Here is a 16,296-nt window from a genome sequence, read left to right on the forward strand (position 1 = left end):
TTAGCTATTTTATTTTTCAATATTGCAGCAAAACAAAAATATAATTTTCTATACAGTATTGCCATTTTTTAAAATCTGTTATATGAGATGAGCCTTATCCTTTGTTACAGAGGTAAGTAACTCTACAACCCATGAGCCATTTTCTTTCTTCTCCAAATGGGAGCTTCCAGACAGAAGGTGCCATTACATGTTGTTTACTGATTTTTCATATCCAACTGGATGGTCATTACAGAACAAGAATGCTGGATGAGGCCTTTCATTGATGCAGCAGTTACCTTATCTTTTCAAATCTCATGTAAGGGTTTTATATTCAACTTCATATCTATTACTCTATTGGGCAAAATTAAAGAAGTACGAGCCTGGAGGTCACTTTTTATGGTCTTCAGGAAACTATTTAATTATTAGATGTACTTCTGTGTGCCCAGGATCCTAGACTCTGAATTAAAAACTACTTATTATAAAATTCCATAATAAACCACTACCATGCCAATATAACAACTTGGCAAATTACAGTATAAATATTGTAAAACGAATCAATTCTCAAAATATGTAATAATAAAAACATATGGCCCAATTTCACTGTAAAACTAACACTATAAGAAATAAGAATTCCCCAATCAGATCAATCAATCAATCCAAATCACTTCCCCATGCCTGCTTGAATAGAATAGTCTTGGCTGTCTCATGAAAGACCAATAGACAATCAGGCAAACTTTCAGTGGCAAAGTATTTCACAACTTTGATGCCATCACAGGATAGAACTGGGTGTGGGCCCAAGTACCCATGTCACTTCGACTGAACTCCAAGCATCCCTTCTGGAAATGTGCATGGAAAGAGCAGAATCACTTTGAGACTAGTTCCTCAAATACTTGGAACCAAGCCATCATTTTATAGGACAAAACTAGCACCATTAATTGCACTTGAAAAGTTATTGTTAATAATGGGATTGCAAAACAATTACAATTGTTTTACATTGCAAAAAAAGTACACTAAGAATCCAACCATATTTTGCACCAACTGCTGTTTCTGGATTGTCATCAAAGCCCCACTGAGAGCATACAGTAATCTTTCTGAAGTGATGAGTCACTCGGTCCAGGTGTACTGGATGAAAGCTGTCCTGGCCATAATCTCCACCTGTTGTTTTAGGAGTCGTTAAGTGCAACAGAACCATCCAGTTGTGGACTAGCTACTTCAGAGAAAATGCTACTCTGCACTTCAGAAAAAGTGCTATTATCTATTCTAGAATAATAACTAGATCAAGATTACAACTCTTTATGTTTTAGACAAAGAACAGCTCTATTTGCCGAGATTTAATCTGAGCTTCTTTCAGACTCCAGATCAAGACTTACATGGCCTAGTTTGGGATGGAAATATGCAGATGTTAAATAGCAAGGAGCAGAAGGCTTAGCCCTGTGATGCTCATTAGTGCAATCATGGGTTCAATTGTTCCTTCTCCATGACTGATTGTAAGTAGAGATAGAACTACTAAAACCCACTGCCTCCTGCTCCCAATTTCTGTGGGCAGTCTACAAAGATTCTGTGCTTGATAGCATCAAAGATGTCTAACAGGATTAAGAGGGATATCCTGCCTGCACCATCCAATCCTAAGAAAAATAATCAACCTGAGAGTAACCAACAGCATTTGACAATCTTGACCAAGCCTGGATTTGATGGAAAGGGATCCAGAATTATCTGTTTCATTATGACTTCCTGATTGAAATCTTACTATCTTCTCCAGAATCTTCACCCAAAAAAGGAAAGTTGAAAAAACATTGTCTAATGCAGCCAGATTTAGAGATGATTTCTTGGGGGGGGGGAATTATTTCAAAGCTGACAACACAATCCTCTCTCATAAAGAGTACTAATTACTTTCCACATCCATGTATGCTGTCTCTACAAATGTTTAGGTAGCCAGGCAGAAGTGAGTTGTGCCACAGGTGGCAGAGCTTATACCACCTAGAACCCACCCTACCTACTTTTTCAGATTTTTCAAGATCATTCCAGATAATTTCACAGGCAGTTACCTCAATCATCTTAGATTATCCAAGTGGTATCTAATCTATTATAATGAATAGGTTATTTTATCCATGAAGAATCTTGCAAGAACTATTTTCAGTTACACTTAATTTTTGTTACCTATGAAAGACCACATCACAGAAATTACAAACATTTATTAGTATTCTTAGAGGTTAAATTAAAACATTGTTATAGGCTCATATCTTGTTGGCAATTGTACAATTATTATGTAGAGCAAACAAAATAGACAGAGCAAACAATATTAATAGATTATAACATTTCATACATTAATGGGTCCAGCCCATTCAACATTTGATATAATAATTCAAAGATTACAATGCATAATATTTGTTTAAGTTTAAACAAATCTGATTTTTTTTTTAAAAAATGTACTGGATAGATTATATAACTACATAAGAAGCAAAGTGCCCTGTGCACTGAAATATTACTACAATTGGCTATATTATATAACGAAAGACTATAATTAAATAGCGTTGACCTGGATAATAGAAATAGTCGGTGAATACTTAACAGAAAAAAGTAATTTGATTCTCTTGCTTGAGTGACATAATTCTGCCATTTCAAGAAAGATATAAATTGTCATGCCATGTTATATTACAGAAAAACAAATATCTAGCAGACAAGCAGGTATGCTACTTTATGGAGAAAGTGGGAATCAAACCTACTGGAAGTACAACTTTATTTCATTTTACCAATTCTTCTCATTCCAAAAAGATCCTTTATGAGTCCTTTTGGAATCTGAAGAAGTATGTTACATGAAACATATTTAAGGATCTTATTTTCTCTACCTTCATTATTTTGGAGGCAAAAATTGACTCTAGAGAATTTTTTACAGAAAACTTTTCAGTGGAACACCATAAAGCCAATTCTAAGCATTGAACCTGAATAGTAGGGATTCACCCTACACACTACTCCAATTCTGATATGTGCAGAAGATTCATTGTCAAGAACTTTCTTCTGAATCTAATGGGTGGCCCTCAGAAATTGTTGGTAGAAAAATGTTTGTTTGTGGCCCCATGTCTCATTATTTTGTTTTGCTCACACAACACTCATGATTAGCTGAAACATAATTTACTAATTTAACCCATTTCCTTAGTTTGTATCGTATTTTCAGTTATAAATAAACCACATTTCCACAACATATTTTGGCCTAGTATGTTATGCAAATCCTGATGTAATCTGAAGTTAAGGATTGTTCTGTGATGCGAATTTTTCTCCCAGTTAAGAGGGATATGAAACATGTTTATTTCCCACTCAAGTAAGAAGATTTGGATTTATTTTTATAGCAGGCTTTGTTTTGCTTCACCTTAAGTACAATACTAAACACAAAACTAGAAATCAAATTAATATAACCTGTCAATTTCCAAGTCAAGTTCATACATAAAAGTTAAAATGGGAAGAAAACAAAGCTGCAATTGAATGAATATATACTCAGGAAAATATCACATGGCATTGTATGGGCTTACTACTACATAAATAGACATATTGCCTTGTGATTTTTTTTGTTATCTGTTCATTGAATTGCACAACTTCTGAAGTTGCCATTGTAAAATATTGATACTAAGCTTTGTTTTCTTTCCATTTTAACTTTTATGTATGAACTTTACTCTCAAATATTTTCTTTACTTATAAACCAACGCACTGCATATAAAAGTAAATATTTGGCTGAACCTCTTCACTCTTCACTTTACTCTTCCACTAAAAATTATACTGTTTTCTCTTTATTCTTATGTCAATCTTCTTACCATAGCAAAATTGGGTATGAATTTTGGCAGAAATTGTCAACCCCCAAAAAGTTATTCACTAATTATTCTCAGGAAAAGATAATCACAATTTTCTTTTAGGCTATTTGCAGTTATTCTAATTTGACTGTTCTTGCTGTCAAAAGAGCAGGGGTTTAGCTAACAGGTCTGTACTGTATAACAGAAGAATGAGCATTGAAGTTTCTTCATAGAAAAGTGCTTCTATTCATTCAAAAGGAGTTTTCAAGGATCTTTTTTCTGTAGCCGCCCCAAAACATTATGTTGAAAATATTATTCAACATGAGCATCCTACAGATGGCAAAAAATTAAATATCCCCCCTCATTTCTACATAGAAATATTTTGTACTTCCACAACTTCTACAAAATAACATCTAAATATGCATTTCTGTAATACCAAGCAATATAAATATGCTACTTCAAGCAGGTAGTCAGACTAAATGACTTGATAATCCTTCTATGATTCTACCCAGTAGATCAGTATCATATATGCAGAATTAATTATGTACTATCAAGTCAGGATTGACTCTTAAGAGACCATACAGATTTTCTTCCATTGTACAAGTTTAAGTACATGAAAAAATGTATCTGTAGAATTTCCTAATTGTCACTTTTTACTATTATAAACTTTTATGAAGGAATCTTTGTTAGTTTACTGCACATGTACAAGAAGCAACTTCAACGTATATGCAATTTACAATAAAGGAAGCATGAAATAAAATATATCAGTACTGTAATGGAATGTGTGAATAACCTTGGGGAAGACATGCTGTTTAGGAAACGATCAGACAAGAAAGACAGGAGCCCCCAGTGCTTAACCAAGAAACTTAGTAAAGACCTGCTTTAATGGATCAAGGAATTAACAGTGGTGGGGAGAAGTCTGTATAGTGATACCTCGGTGTCGACTGCTTCAAAACTCGTCGAATTTGGTACGCAACACATCTTGACATAAAAATGTTGTCCTGGTACTCGTTTGTTTGGTACTCAATGCACTGAGATTGTTAAAGGGGGTGGATGTGGAGAACAGACAAGAAGTTAGCCATACTGGGAAGGTCAGTGCAAAAGGAAGGAGTCAGTGACAGAAAGCGGACAGAAAATTGACCATGTTGGGAAGGTCACTGACACAGGAAAAGGGACAGACAGGAAGTCCTTCCTGGCTGAAACAAAGGATCACATGGTAAGTCATGTGGTTTGTTTGGCACTCGTCATTTTTAGTACTTGTCATGCCTCCCCAAACTATTTAACAATGAGTACCAAGGAACCACTCTATTTTCAGACTTGTAAGATTATATTAATGTAGCCTTACAATAAAGTAGAATTAGTTCATCTAGTCATCTGGAAATTGAGTCATGGCAACTGGACTTATTTTCCTGTTGGTTTGAGACGTTTTGCTGCTCATCCAAACAAGCTTCCTCAGTCTGAACAAGTTGTTTCAAATGTACTGACTCTTCCTGCACCAACCTCAGGTTTCCTCCCCAAATTGCTTAGCGATATATTGATGCAGTTTCTCAGTCTGGAAATTGAATCATGGCATCTTGTCGTGTTTCCTGTCTGGTTTATCTGGGAGGGCTGACAGTATTGAGATCTTTCAATGGGTAGTTGTTTTTTTAATTAGCTTGATATGGTATCAGCGTAATATTCAATTTATCACAAAAAGGACTCAGATTAAAAAAAATCTTGTCTGTATTGTTCTCAACTTCCTTGAACTCCACCTTGCATCTGTATTGTTACTAAGTAAGAAATAGACAGATCAAAGATATAGATGCAGATAACTGCACTAAAGGTCATTATATTAAACTAAAGAACAAGAAAAAATACTATAGAACTGATGTATTCAGACTGTCAGGCTGGTATGAAATTATTTCAAATTTAAATGAATTCAATAGAAAGTGTATCCTGGTCTTTTTTGGCTTTTGGTGAAATGTCTGCTAGCATTTAACTTTTGCAGTATTTAGTATATCCAAAGCCTCTGCTAACTTAAAGTATTTGCATTTCAATGATTTTGCTTTTCAAATGCAGAAGCAACAGTTTAACATTTACTAGAATTGTTATTGTCACTAATTTTATCTGTATTGGATGCAGAAGTACCTCATTTATACCTTTAAAAATAATTCTAAAAGGTCATAGAAGCCAAACCCAGTAAAATAAAATGTTCTTCCTTCATTTGATTAAAGTACTATGCATTATAATTCTGTAAAAATATACATGAGAAACATACTCAAAATACAAAAAAGATTTGTAAAAAACATAGGTATTGCTTCTTTAAAATAGTCAACAGTTTAAACAGATTATTCCAAATAATCTGAGTCACTGTTTCAACCAGTTTACTGCTTAAATGGTTTACATAATTCTGCAGAATTCAGTGGAAGGACATTTTTCTCTCACTAATCCCCTCAACAAAGAATAGTGATACTACTGTTTTTAGAGAGTGTACCATGTCGTTGGCTTTCTGAAGTCTGTGGTTCAATAAATAAATGATCTTGTTTTATTTTCAAGTGCATCAAACCAGTTCTGGTTGTTTAACAGCATCTTCGTGTTGTCTGAGCAGTCTGCTTCCTGAGTTTGATTGTTCCACTGTTGCCATTTTCATGAGTTTCTAAAGGTGGAATCTGCCGGCCTAGAAATGTTTAAAAGCAAAACAAAAAACATATACAATGGTTAAAACCTTATGGCTTCTCTCAATGCTTGAAAATAGGGTTTTTTAGCTACAATATCAGATTTCCTATATGATATGGAAGGTGAATCCTATATTCTTTATTATGACCCTAATCAATTGCAGGATACTTTCAGAGACTTTATTTTGCTTTTTAAATCTTTATACTAAAAAATTAACTTCCAGTTGGTAATGGAAATGGATTGAAGTTAAGCTCAGGTGCTTTGCTTGTTTGGGGACCTATTCCCTCATCTTTTGATTATTCTATTGCTTGTTTTACTGCTTAACTGGTCAACATAAATTTTCTTTTGTCTTTCTTATTTTTAAATCCAGCTTCATTGTTTTAATTATTAATCTGTGGTGGTAAATAGGTCCAAACTTAAATAGAGATAGGTAGGATACCCACTCAATCTCCAAAGTTTAATTGGAAGTATTTCAACAACTGTTAAAAGCTCATTTTATTTTACCCCCCCTCCCCCAGTAACTTAGCAAAGAAGGTAATAGGCAGGAGAGGTATATGAAGTTACTTATTTCTTCAAAAGTTCTTTGTCATGATTTACAGTCTTTTAGAAAGTCTGAATTCAGAAAAAAAAACCTGTAGCATACGAAGTAAAACAGAACTTTTCAGTGATTAACATTCACATGAAAAAAAAAAAAATCCAGATTGAGAATTCTGATAAATTTCACACCACAGGTATTGCAAGTAAATATAGAACTTCAAGATTTTTATAGGATCTACAGTACTTCATAAAAATATAAATTTTATATAGTCTTTACTAATAGTCTTTAAAATATTTTTACAAGGAAAGATAATAATCAACAAAACAATGGTTACTGCAGAAAAGACCAAGGAAATTGTACATTCACAAACTAAAAGAATGAAAATCTCTACCATTTTAAAGACTTGGAATTTTGTAGAATTTCACATGTGTTCATTTAAATGATACTCTTGCCTACATTTTTCCTGGTTTTTTACTCCTTTATTTACTTTATACTTAGCTTTTGAGAGTTTCTTTCTTCTCAAATTATTTTATTCATTCATTCATTCATTCATTCATTCAATTTCTATAGCTTCCCAACTCAATAAAATGGCTCTGGGGAGCTTACAATTTTAAAATTATAAAACAATTTAAATAATTTAAAAAAAATAGAATAAAAACATCCACAAAATAAGTAAGTATAAACAACAACCATGATGATTAATGAACTAATAGTAAAGCCAAGTAACACAGCCCTTAACACATTCCGAGCCCCAGGCCAAGGTACACAGCCAGGTTTTTTAAGCTTTGTGAAAAGCCAACAAGTTTGGGGCCAGTCTAGTCTCTGAGGGGAGAATATTCCATAAGGCAGGGGCTAAAGCAGAAAAAGTCCGTCTCATTGTTTCCACCAATCAATACTCTGGCTGACAGGATTTGCAGCATACCCAGTCTGTTGGATCAGACTGGATGGGTGGAAACTCTGACGTTGTTATAAATGACATAACATATACCTAGAAAACTGAAGTTGAGTCCTGAAAGCAATATAAGGCTTCACAAAATTAGAAAACATATAACTTTGTAAAATTACTGCACGTGAAATATTTCACATGGGCTGTCCCTTGCGCAAAAGAATAAAGATACAGAATATTTTAAACTAATGAGAACATTTATTCTAAAATAACACAATTTAATGATGGCCATCTGATTATATAAATGCAAGTTAGCTATTGTGACTGAATTATTTTAAGATAAAAATTCACACAAAATCTAAGGATTTCTAAGAAATCTAAGGTTTTCTAAGGATTTTTTTTTAAATGTTGTCTAAAATCTTTTCTGAAATACATGGAAACAAGAAACGGAGGAAAAGTGTACTTTTCCAGTGTTTAGCCAAGGACACCATGTTTAAATTGTGGGAATTCAGCAAGAGTGCACTCTTTTCTCAGACTGCATTTCCTATAGAAGGTCAATTTTCATGAATCACTGTTGTTAATAAACAGGTGTAATTATATTCTATTATTCAAGTAACTTCCAGTTCCCTAGAGTAGAAAAAATGACTTCATCAGAGATTCATAATGACTTTCATCCACTGCTATATGGTGATAGAGCACTAGGACTCAAAGACAAAAATGTAATTTGGAATGTGATTTATAGGACCGGTCAAAAACATCCTAAAGCAAACACAGAATGGTACAATGGCTTGCAAAGCCTGGGAAAAGTAACAATTGTTTTAAGGTGTTTTTGACAGGCAATCCACATAATCATGTGTGTTCTGAATTATGTTTCTTCCTTTGATTTTGCAGCATTATTGTTTTAAACTATTGTAGCACTTTTGATGGACTTTCTTGGTAGATGTACCTAATTCAGATGCCTTATAGATTTCATTGCTCCTAGTTCCTAGGAAATGTACTACATTTTTGCTTATTATTAAATTATCATGTGTACCATATAATAGTGTAAAAATCTAGAGGGGTCTCTGATCATTGATTCCATTGCCTGTCTGGGACCTAATGTCTCAGTCATGCCACTGCTTGGATCTGTCCAATTAATGGAACTTTTACCTTAAATTTTCATAAAACTTCCTTCAGAATATTGGAACAATAAGTAAGAGTGTCCTTTTAACCTTGTATCCTACCTATCAAAGATTGGGAAAAAAATTATTCCCGGATAATTAAATTATTGTATCTTTATATTACTACTGCTTGGGAAACAATTTTAATTGAATATTGAGGAACACTCTATCAAAGCCTATTGTGCCAAATTTGTCTCTGCAAAATGTAGTCTAGCCTGTAAGGAAATGAAAGATAGAAAATGATTTAGCATAGTAAAATATGACCACATATTTCAACTTAAAAAATGTAGACAGACACACAATGTCAATGTCATTAATTATTACTGCTATAAAGCTGATCATACATATTGAATTATCTCATCTCAGCAGAAGAGTAAAAATGTAATATTGATATTTTTATTTAGTCAAGCATTTGCACTATATAAAACAGCAACAGTTTTTCTTATCTGGAAGACTAACTGGCATAATAGAACAGGATTTTGAAAAATCCTTTATGAAGACTTAAGAGGAAATCAAAGTATGTCATTTATGACTCAATGAATCTTGCCTAAACAATGAAGTAGGATTAGATATTCCTTAGATCTTTCTCCAGACCTTCAGTTGTACAACACCAAGCAAAGACTGGTTTATCCTATGTACTTTTTATCATATAAATTATTTTTCTTATGTTATAAATCTTTAAAATATTAACTCCTGAATTTATAACATAAGAAAAATACTTCATTCTGAATTAGTATGATGTGAATTAGTTTGAATAATACCTATCTAGAAGTATAACTATATGATTCTCTGTGAAACAATTATCTCTTTCATTGTTGTCCTTTCATGAGAAATAAACTAGGGCTTCAGCAAAACAGTGACCTAAATGACAAAACTTTAAGTTGTACAAGCTTAAATATGCAAAAATAAGTTTTAAGTTTACTTACTGATTGCTTGAAAGAGTTCTTCAATGTTAATTGCATTTTTGGCACTAGTCTCAACAACAATTGCACCTATAGATTCTGCATATTCTTTGGCATCTTTCATAGGTACCTCCCTAAAATGAAGTTTTAGAAATTCAAATTAAGTTGTGCAACAGAATGTTTGATTCAACTATATTATTCTTTATAATTTGAGCACAGTAGATTCTCATTTCATGTTTCTCATATGAGAAACATAATTAATTCTTGTTCTCCTGAAATCTGCAGAAAATGGAAAGAGGCTGTATAAACAAAATTCTTTTGTTGTACAGTGCCATATAGCACAAAATCCATGAGTGTTTTCCGACAGCATTAGGATTTGTGTACCTTTCTTTCTAAAGAAATTATGACTGTAACTTCCAGACGTCCCAGGCGTTGGGCCTATTTATTACACATTTGTTCCATAAGTGGCTTATATCAGAATAACAATACATTCTTTAAGATGTATTAAAAAACTCAGTAAGAGTTCAGTTAATAAATTAATGAACATTTTAAAGGAAAATTGAAACCTACTTATACATAATTAATTGATCACTGAATAAAAGGTCTTTTATTTTCAATTATTTTTCTTTGCTCAGTTTTGAAATAACTCAATTCAGGTTTAAATTTTTTACAAATATTTTCCATATGCAGTGTTTTATAGATCTCTGTGTTAAAGAAATCAGATAATTTATGTGTTGTATGCTAATGCATTTTTGTAAACAGGAATATGTAAAAATATTCCTTACAGAAACCTTTCAAAGCCAGCAAATGCTGTTCTAGAATGACCCATGTATAAAATCCATCTTGATATTCATTTAAATAAAATTTAATATTTTATTTTGAGAGATTAAGAATTTCCCATGTTTCATATAAATCATAAACTATTGGAAGTTTAATATTTGATTATGTTTCACACTTTCCTTTTTCTTTTTTATTGAGTTCTTTTAAGTCGAACCTACCACACTGATATTCTATAGATCACATTTTTTCAATTTCCTTTGTATTTTCTACAAGAATGCAACTGGTACTTGGTTCAGTAAACAAACTAGTGAAAAAGTGTGTACAATTCAACAAGCCTTATTTTTTTTTAAAAAAAAATGTTTTTTGTTTTTTATAAATTTAAAATTAATAATCTTGATAAAAATAATAACTTACCTTGATTTATCTGAATCTGGAGCAAAACATTATTTGCCATACTACTGATGTCTCAACTCTAATAACATTCCATCTATATTATATAGATACATAATTACATAGTTTTTAAAAAAAGTTTTAGCTTTGTATACTCCTCATTTTGATACTACTTTAAACATCTCCACCATCAAAATAAACTACAATAATCTTTCCCTTTTATACTCTCCCACTAAAAATATTTTCTGAACTTTTATCTCTCAAATGCTTTAACCTCTTCCAGTATTATGAGAACCAGGATAATGAAAGAAACCATCTACCCTACATGGAGCTAACACTAAATTGAAATTGATCTAGATTAATGTTTATATTAAGTTAAGTTAACACTGAAGTATTTTGTAGCTTATAGTATGTAGTTTCATAAAAGTTACTGCTTCTGGTTTTGCATTTTCAAGTTTGGTTAGAAGTCTTTCCTACTCTTCCTCTTCTTTTTACAACAAGTCTAAATATAGTCAAGCTAATCAAAACATGAAAAAAGGATCTTTTGCCCAAACATCAAAAATAAGATTATTTAAAGCCTTAGAATTTAATATTATTGTTTTAGGCTTAGATTAATAGACATAATTTTGAAGAACTTAAAAGCAATAAAAATGTTAATGACTTATGAATACACAAAGGGTTTCACTGTGCCTGAACATCAAATGCCAGGAAATCATGTGGTTCCATAAAAAACAACAACACGGAATTGTAACTATATGGTTTTGTTCCTACCATTTGATTACAGTTTGTAACCAAATATCATGGCCTGCCACTCTTAATTTGATAAAGCAAATGCCTGAGAATATGCTATAAGACTTTTTATTCCTTTTCATTATTATTTCTAAATGTTCCTCTAAATATATTGACTAAGATAAGATATAAGTCAAATCCTAATCAACTATGAAGTAAAGGACTTCATACAGTTGTTGTGGTTAAGGTGTGGGACTAGAAGCAGAGAAACCAATGTTTAGCCCTCATTCTACTACACAGCTCAGCTAGGAACGCTGGGCTAGCCCCTTGCTCTTATTCCAACAGAGGTTTGTTGGTGTGAGTATAAAATTAGAGGAAATTTATATTGTCATTTTGACCAATAATTTATAAATGAAATAAAATGTATTACAAATATGGAAATGTGTATTCCTGAAGCCTGGATCCACACAATAAATTCTGATAATATAATTTATGTTTTAACACAAAATATTTTCTGCTTTAATTTTTAGTTGGGTTTATTTAAGGGATTGTCCACCAATTATCCTAAAATTTACTCTTGCTTTTCAAAATGTGTGGAAAGCTATATGTAACTGATTGAAAAGTGGGAAACCCTTTCCAGTGGTTATAATGAATTGGATTATTGATTATATATACCTTCTTACTGTGTTTTGCATTTGAATTTTTAATAGTGGTTTTAGTACAAGCACATGATTATTTTATATATACAGTACATACATGTTTTTTAATTGTTGTGACTACCCAGAGTCCCATATGTTAAGGAATTAGATAATTAATTAATAAGTAACAGGACTAGTTGTTCTACAGTATATATGTTAATCAACTACTAAAACTTTGTCTTATGCAGAAAATAATTCATTTAAAAGAAGTTGAGTTCACTGGATTTTTGTATAATCTATCATTAGCAATAGATTTAAAATGTTCCAATAAAAGAGATATGTTATTAAAAACAAACTAGAAGTTTGTTCCAATATAAAGTTTATATACAATAACAAATCTGTCTCAGTGATTAGAGAAGTGGTTCCCCCAGAAGAAAGTTAACAAATATAAAAAAAAAATTGTAGTCATCTATATAATCACAAATAGGGACCACATCCAGGCTAGAGTTTCTGTGTATTGTGACCAAAGCAAACAAACAGGGAGATAAACAAGGGAATTTTGCATGGGAGCCCGACAGAGGGAATATGCAAGGAGCCTCCAAGGACCATGGACAGAACTGACAGTCTGTAGTGATACAGAAGATATGTGAAATGTTGGTTCCCCTCCCAGGAGATAATTCAAGTTACACGTAGTGGAGGTGCAGATCTGAGTTTTTACTGGAGTAGTTAAAAGAACTTGAGGAAAAGCTCAAGTTTGTTTCTACGCAATGCTGAGGAAAACTATGAAGGCCGTGAACAAGGTTTGGAGACAAATAACAGAAAATGAATTGTTACCCTTCCTAACAGTGTGAAAGGGATGGTAGGTAAGGATGCGGTACATGGGCAACATAAAGGCATTGTTATAGGATTAAATGAAAATATCCAACAACAGAATTCTAATAGTATAGAGCTATGTTTTTCAAATTTGGCAACTTTAAGGTGCATGGACTTCAGCTCTCAATATTTTCAAGCCAGCATGCTAGTTGGGGAATTCTAGCAGTTTAAACTCCACACATCTTAAAGATATCAAGTTTGAAAAACATTGGTATAAAGGAAGGCAGGGCACCACAGTGAGATCATGCCCAAATATTTTTTTAAAGGCATCCCAGTTTTGAGAATTGAGTTGTGAATAAATAAAACAATTTGGACAAAAAAGTAGACAAGGCCAGAACAGTAAAAAAAAATGTTTAAATTTCAGTAGTATACTACTACTATTATTTTGAAACTGTAGATGTTTATTTCTTAGATTAAATACATTTCAATAAATAACATTTGTTATTATTTGCATTGGTTTAGTTTTTAATTTTAAAAATATTATAAAAACGGTATTTCTGTATTTGTCATACTGTAGAAAAAGCAATGGAAAACTGCAAAAAGTAAATATATCAGAATATATACCTAATATCCGAAAGGTCACACTTGTTTCCAGCAATAGCCATTACAATGTTTTCAGGACCATGTTCTTTTAATTCTTTTACCCATTTCTTCAGTGTATGAAATGAATCCTAAATTAAATACATAAGTCAAAAGGAACTTTTGAAATATTTGAAAACAATGTATAAAACCTATAATAGTACAAACAATCTAGAATACCAAGCAAAATGAGATATATGTTTGTATCATGCACAGCCAGCCAACAAATGTTGTATAGTATTTGTTCATAGTAAAATATATGCATCACATGCTTCCTCCCTCTATATATTCAGAATATATATATAAGTATGCGAGAAATAAAGAAAGCACTCATGTTTTTGGAACATGCTTATTAATGAAAGGCTTGTTCATAATAAGTAATAATTAACATCTTCAAAAGGAACATCTGGGGCAATATACTGTAGCTATATAATCCAGTTTTTAATTAGACAAAACTTACACAAAAATGTTCTGGGAATCAAAAATACATATTCAATTTTTCAGTATTTTGCAAAAGGTAGCAAAGTATGGGATATAAATAAAAATGCTAGTGATAAGTGTGTGTGTGTGTATACACACATACATATACATATACATACACACATACACATGGTACATACACAGACACACATTCTTAGCTTACTCAGCAGATTGAGAAAGAGAGACTTGTAATACAATAAGGCTAACTTATATTTTAAAGTAGGCAATCTAATTTGTAATGCTGTCTATCAAAATCAAAACTGATTTTTAGTTGCAGTATCAGATTATAACACACTTTATCAAAGAATAATAATGAAGTTTAAAATACAGTACAGAATGAATAACAGAAAAATGCAAATTTATGATTACAAATATAGTTTAGTATTTATAATAAACATTGTGCCATTAAACTTTATAACTACAGTAAGACTTAGTCTAACAGTATATATTCAAAAACGTGGTTTGTCTGATCCTCTAAATTTACAATACAATAAAGCAAAAATGGCCATGATAACCAATATAACAAATCACACCCATTAGCAAATCTTTTAATGCATTCAGTTTCAGAACCTGCAAATGTATCAATATCCAAGCCCAGCATTTATTGTGTCATAAATCTCATAATGTGGTTTGTAATATTTACTATCTTTAACTGCAGGCTGAAAGCAACTCTTCTATGAAGCTTACCTTTGAAATATGCAAAAAGCATGGCTTGTACAGTTAAATTACTGCACTGGTTAATGACCACAATAAAGTTAAATATGTTAATAAATGTCATGCTTTAATAGAGCACAGAGGAGTGAATAAGTACTGTAAAATTAATCTGCTTTTTCTAAAATGATAACAACATTTAAACATTTCATATATTGTACCAAACTAGCTATGTCAGTTATCATACCGCTCAAGGAAGGCATAGAGGTTTTTTCCTGTGCCTAGCAAGAGAAGAAATGTATGCCTCAGTATATTTTTGAATTTGTTTCTTTTCCAGTAATATGAATAAGATTTTGTTAATTTATTCTAGTTAAATCCTTCTCTTTGTCTATTCTTAAATCAGTAGCAAAAGTACCTTGAGGGAGACCCAGAATTTTTTAAAGAAAATTAATTCTTGGAATTATTTTCTTATTTCTACATCCACCCAGTGCAAAATGTGTGTACTGCAACTATGCTATGGTACCTCAACGTGGCCAGGTTGTGTGTTTGATATGTGTTCTTTGGACATTGAATGAAGCAGGCCAGAAGTATATACCCAAAGGGAACTTCTATCAGGGGCATCCAAAGCACAAAGATCACCCAAGTTGTTCTGCTAAGGTAAGCAGGTACCCATATTGGGCAGCATTAATATAGGAAGGTGATGCAGGCTATGATCACTTCAATGACAATGGCAAAGGCATAATTTCATACTGAGAGAAGACAACCACTCATACTTTACTAAGAAAGTCACAAAAATGAAAAGATTGTCAATGTTGTGCTGGATAATAGGCCCCTCAGGTTAGATGGCACTCAACATGCTACTGAAGAAAACTTGAGGATTTTTCAGAGTATGTGTATGACACAGATTAAAGCCTTCCAGACATCAAATTGTTGATGTTTCAATGCAGAAAAAGGAAAGCCAAAGGTGCATAGACAGAATAACAATGGGAACATGTAAGAAGCATGAAGCTCAACAACAACAAAATAATCAACTACATATTGACATCTTGGGCAAATTTGAAAGTTAGACAGAAAACCTTACTGTTTTCTATTCAATCCATGAGAAACAAAGAAGGAACTATGTTGTACATTTCATACAAGTCCGCCAAACAATATTTTGTTTTGTAGTTATGGGCATTTGTTGATTTTCAGTGATAGAAGAACTCACAAAGATCAAATTTTGCAAAGTGAAATTCCAAATTGAGAAGCAGGACTCTAAACCTGCCTGAAATGAATTT

The 16,296-nt window shown here is 32.2% G+C and overlaps 1 protein-coding gene across 1 annotated transcript in view; it reads right to left on the bottom strand.

Moving 5' to 3' along the window:
- Window positions 1–5,801: 5,801 nt before the first annotated feature.
- Window positions 5,802–16,296, bottom strand: part of RAB31 (RAB31, member RAS oncogene family) — a 25,966-nt gene continuing 15,471 nt past the window's right edge. The window contains exons 5-7 of the mRNA XM_015814275.2: window positions 13,874–13,980; window positions 9,924–10,033; window positions 5,802–6,414 (exon numbers count right to left, since the gene is read on the bottom strand). Coding sequence (XP_015669761.2) covers window positions 6,317–6,414; window positions 9,924–10,033; window positions 13,874–13,980 — 315 coding nt within the window. The 3' untranslated portion in view covers window positions 5,802–6,316. The remainder of the gene's footprint in view (window positions 6,415–9,923; window positions 10,034–13,873; window positions 13,981–16,296) is intronic.

This window comes from Protobothrops mucrosquamatus, unplaced genomic scaffold (assembly GCF_001527695.2).
Source record: "Protobothrops mucrosquamatus isolate PMUCROS unplaced genomic scaffold, P.Mucros_1.0 scaffold233, whole genome shotgun sequence".
Classification (NCBI taxonomy): Eukaryota; Metazoa; Chordata; class Lepidosauria; order Squamata; family Viperidae; genus Protobothrops; species Protobothrops mucrosquamatus.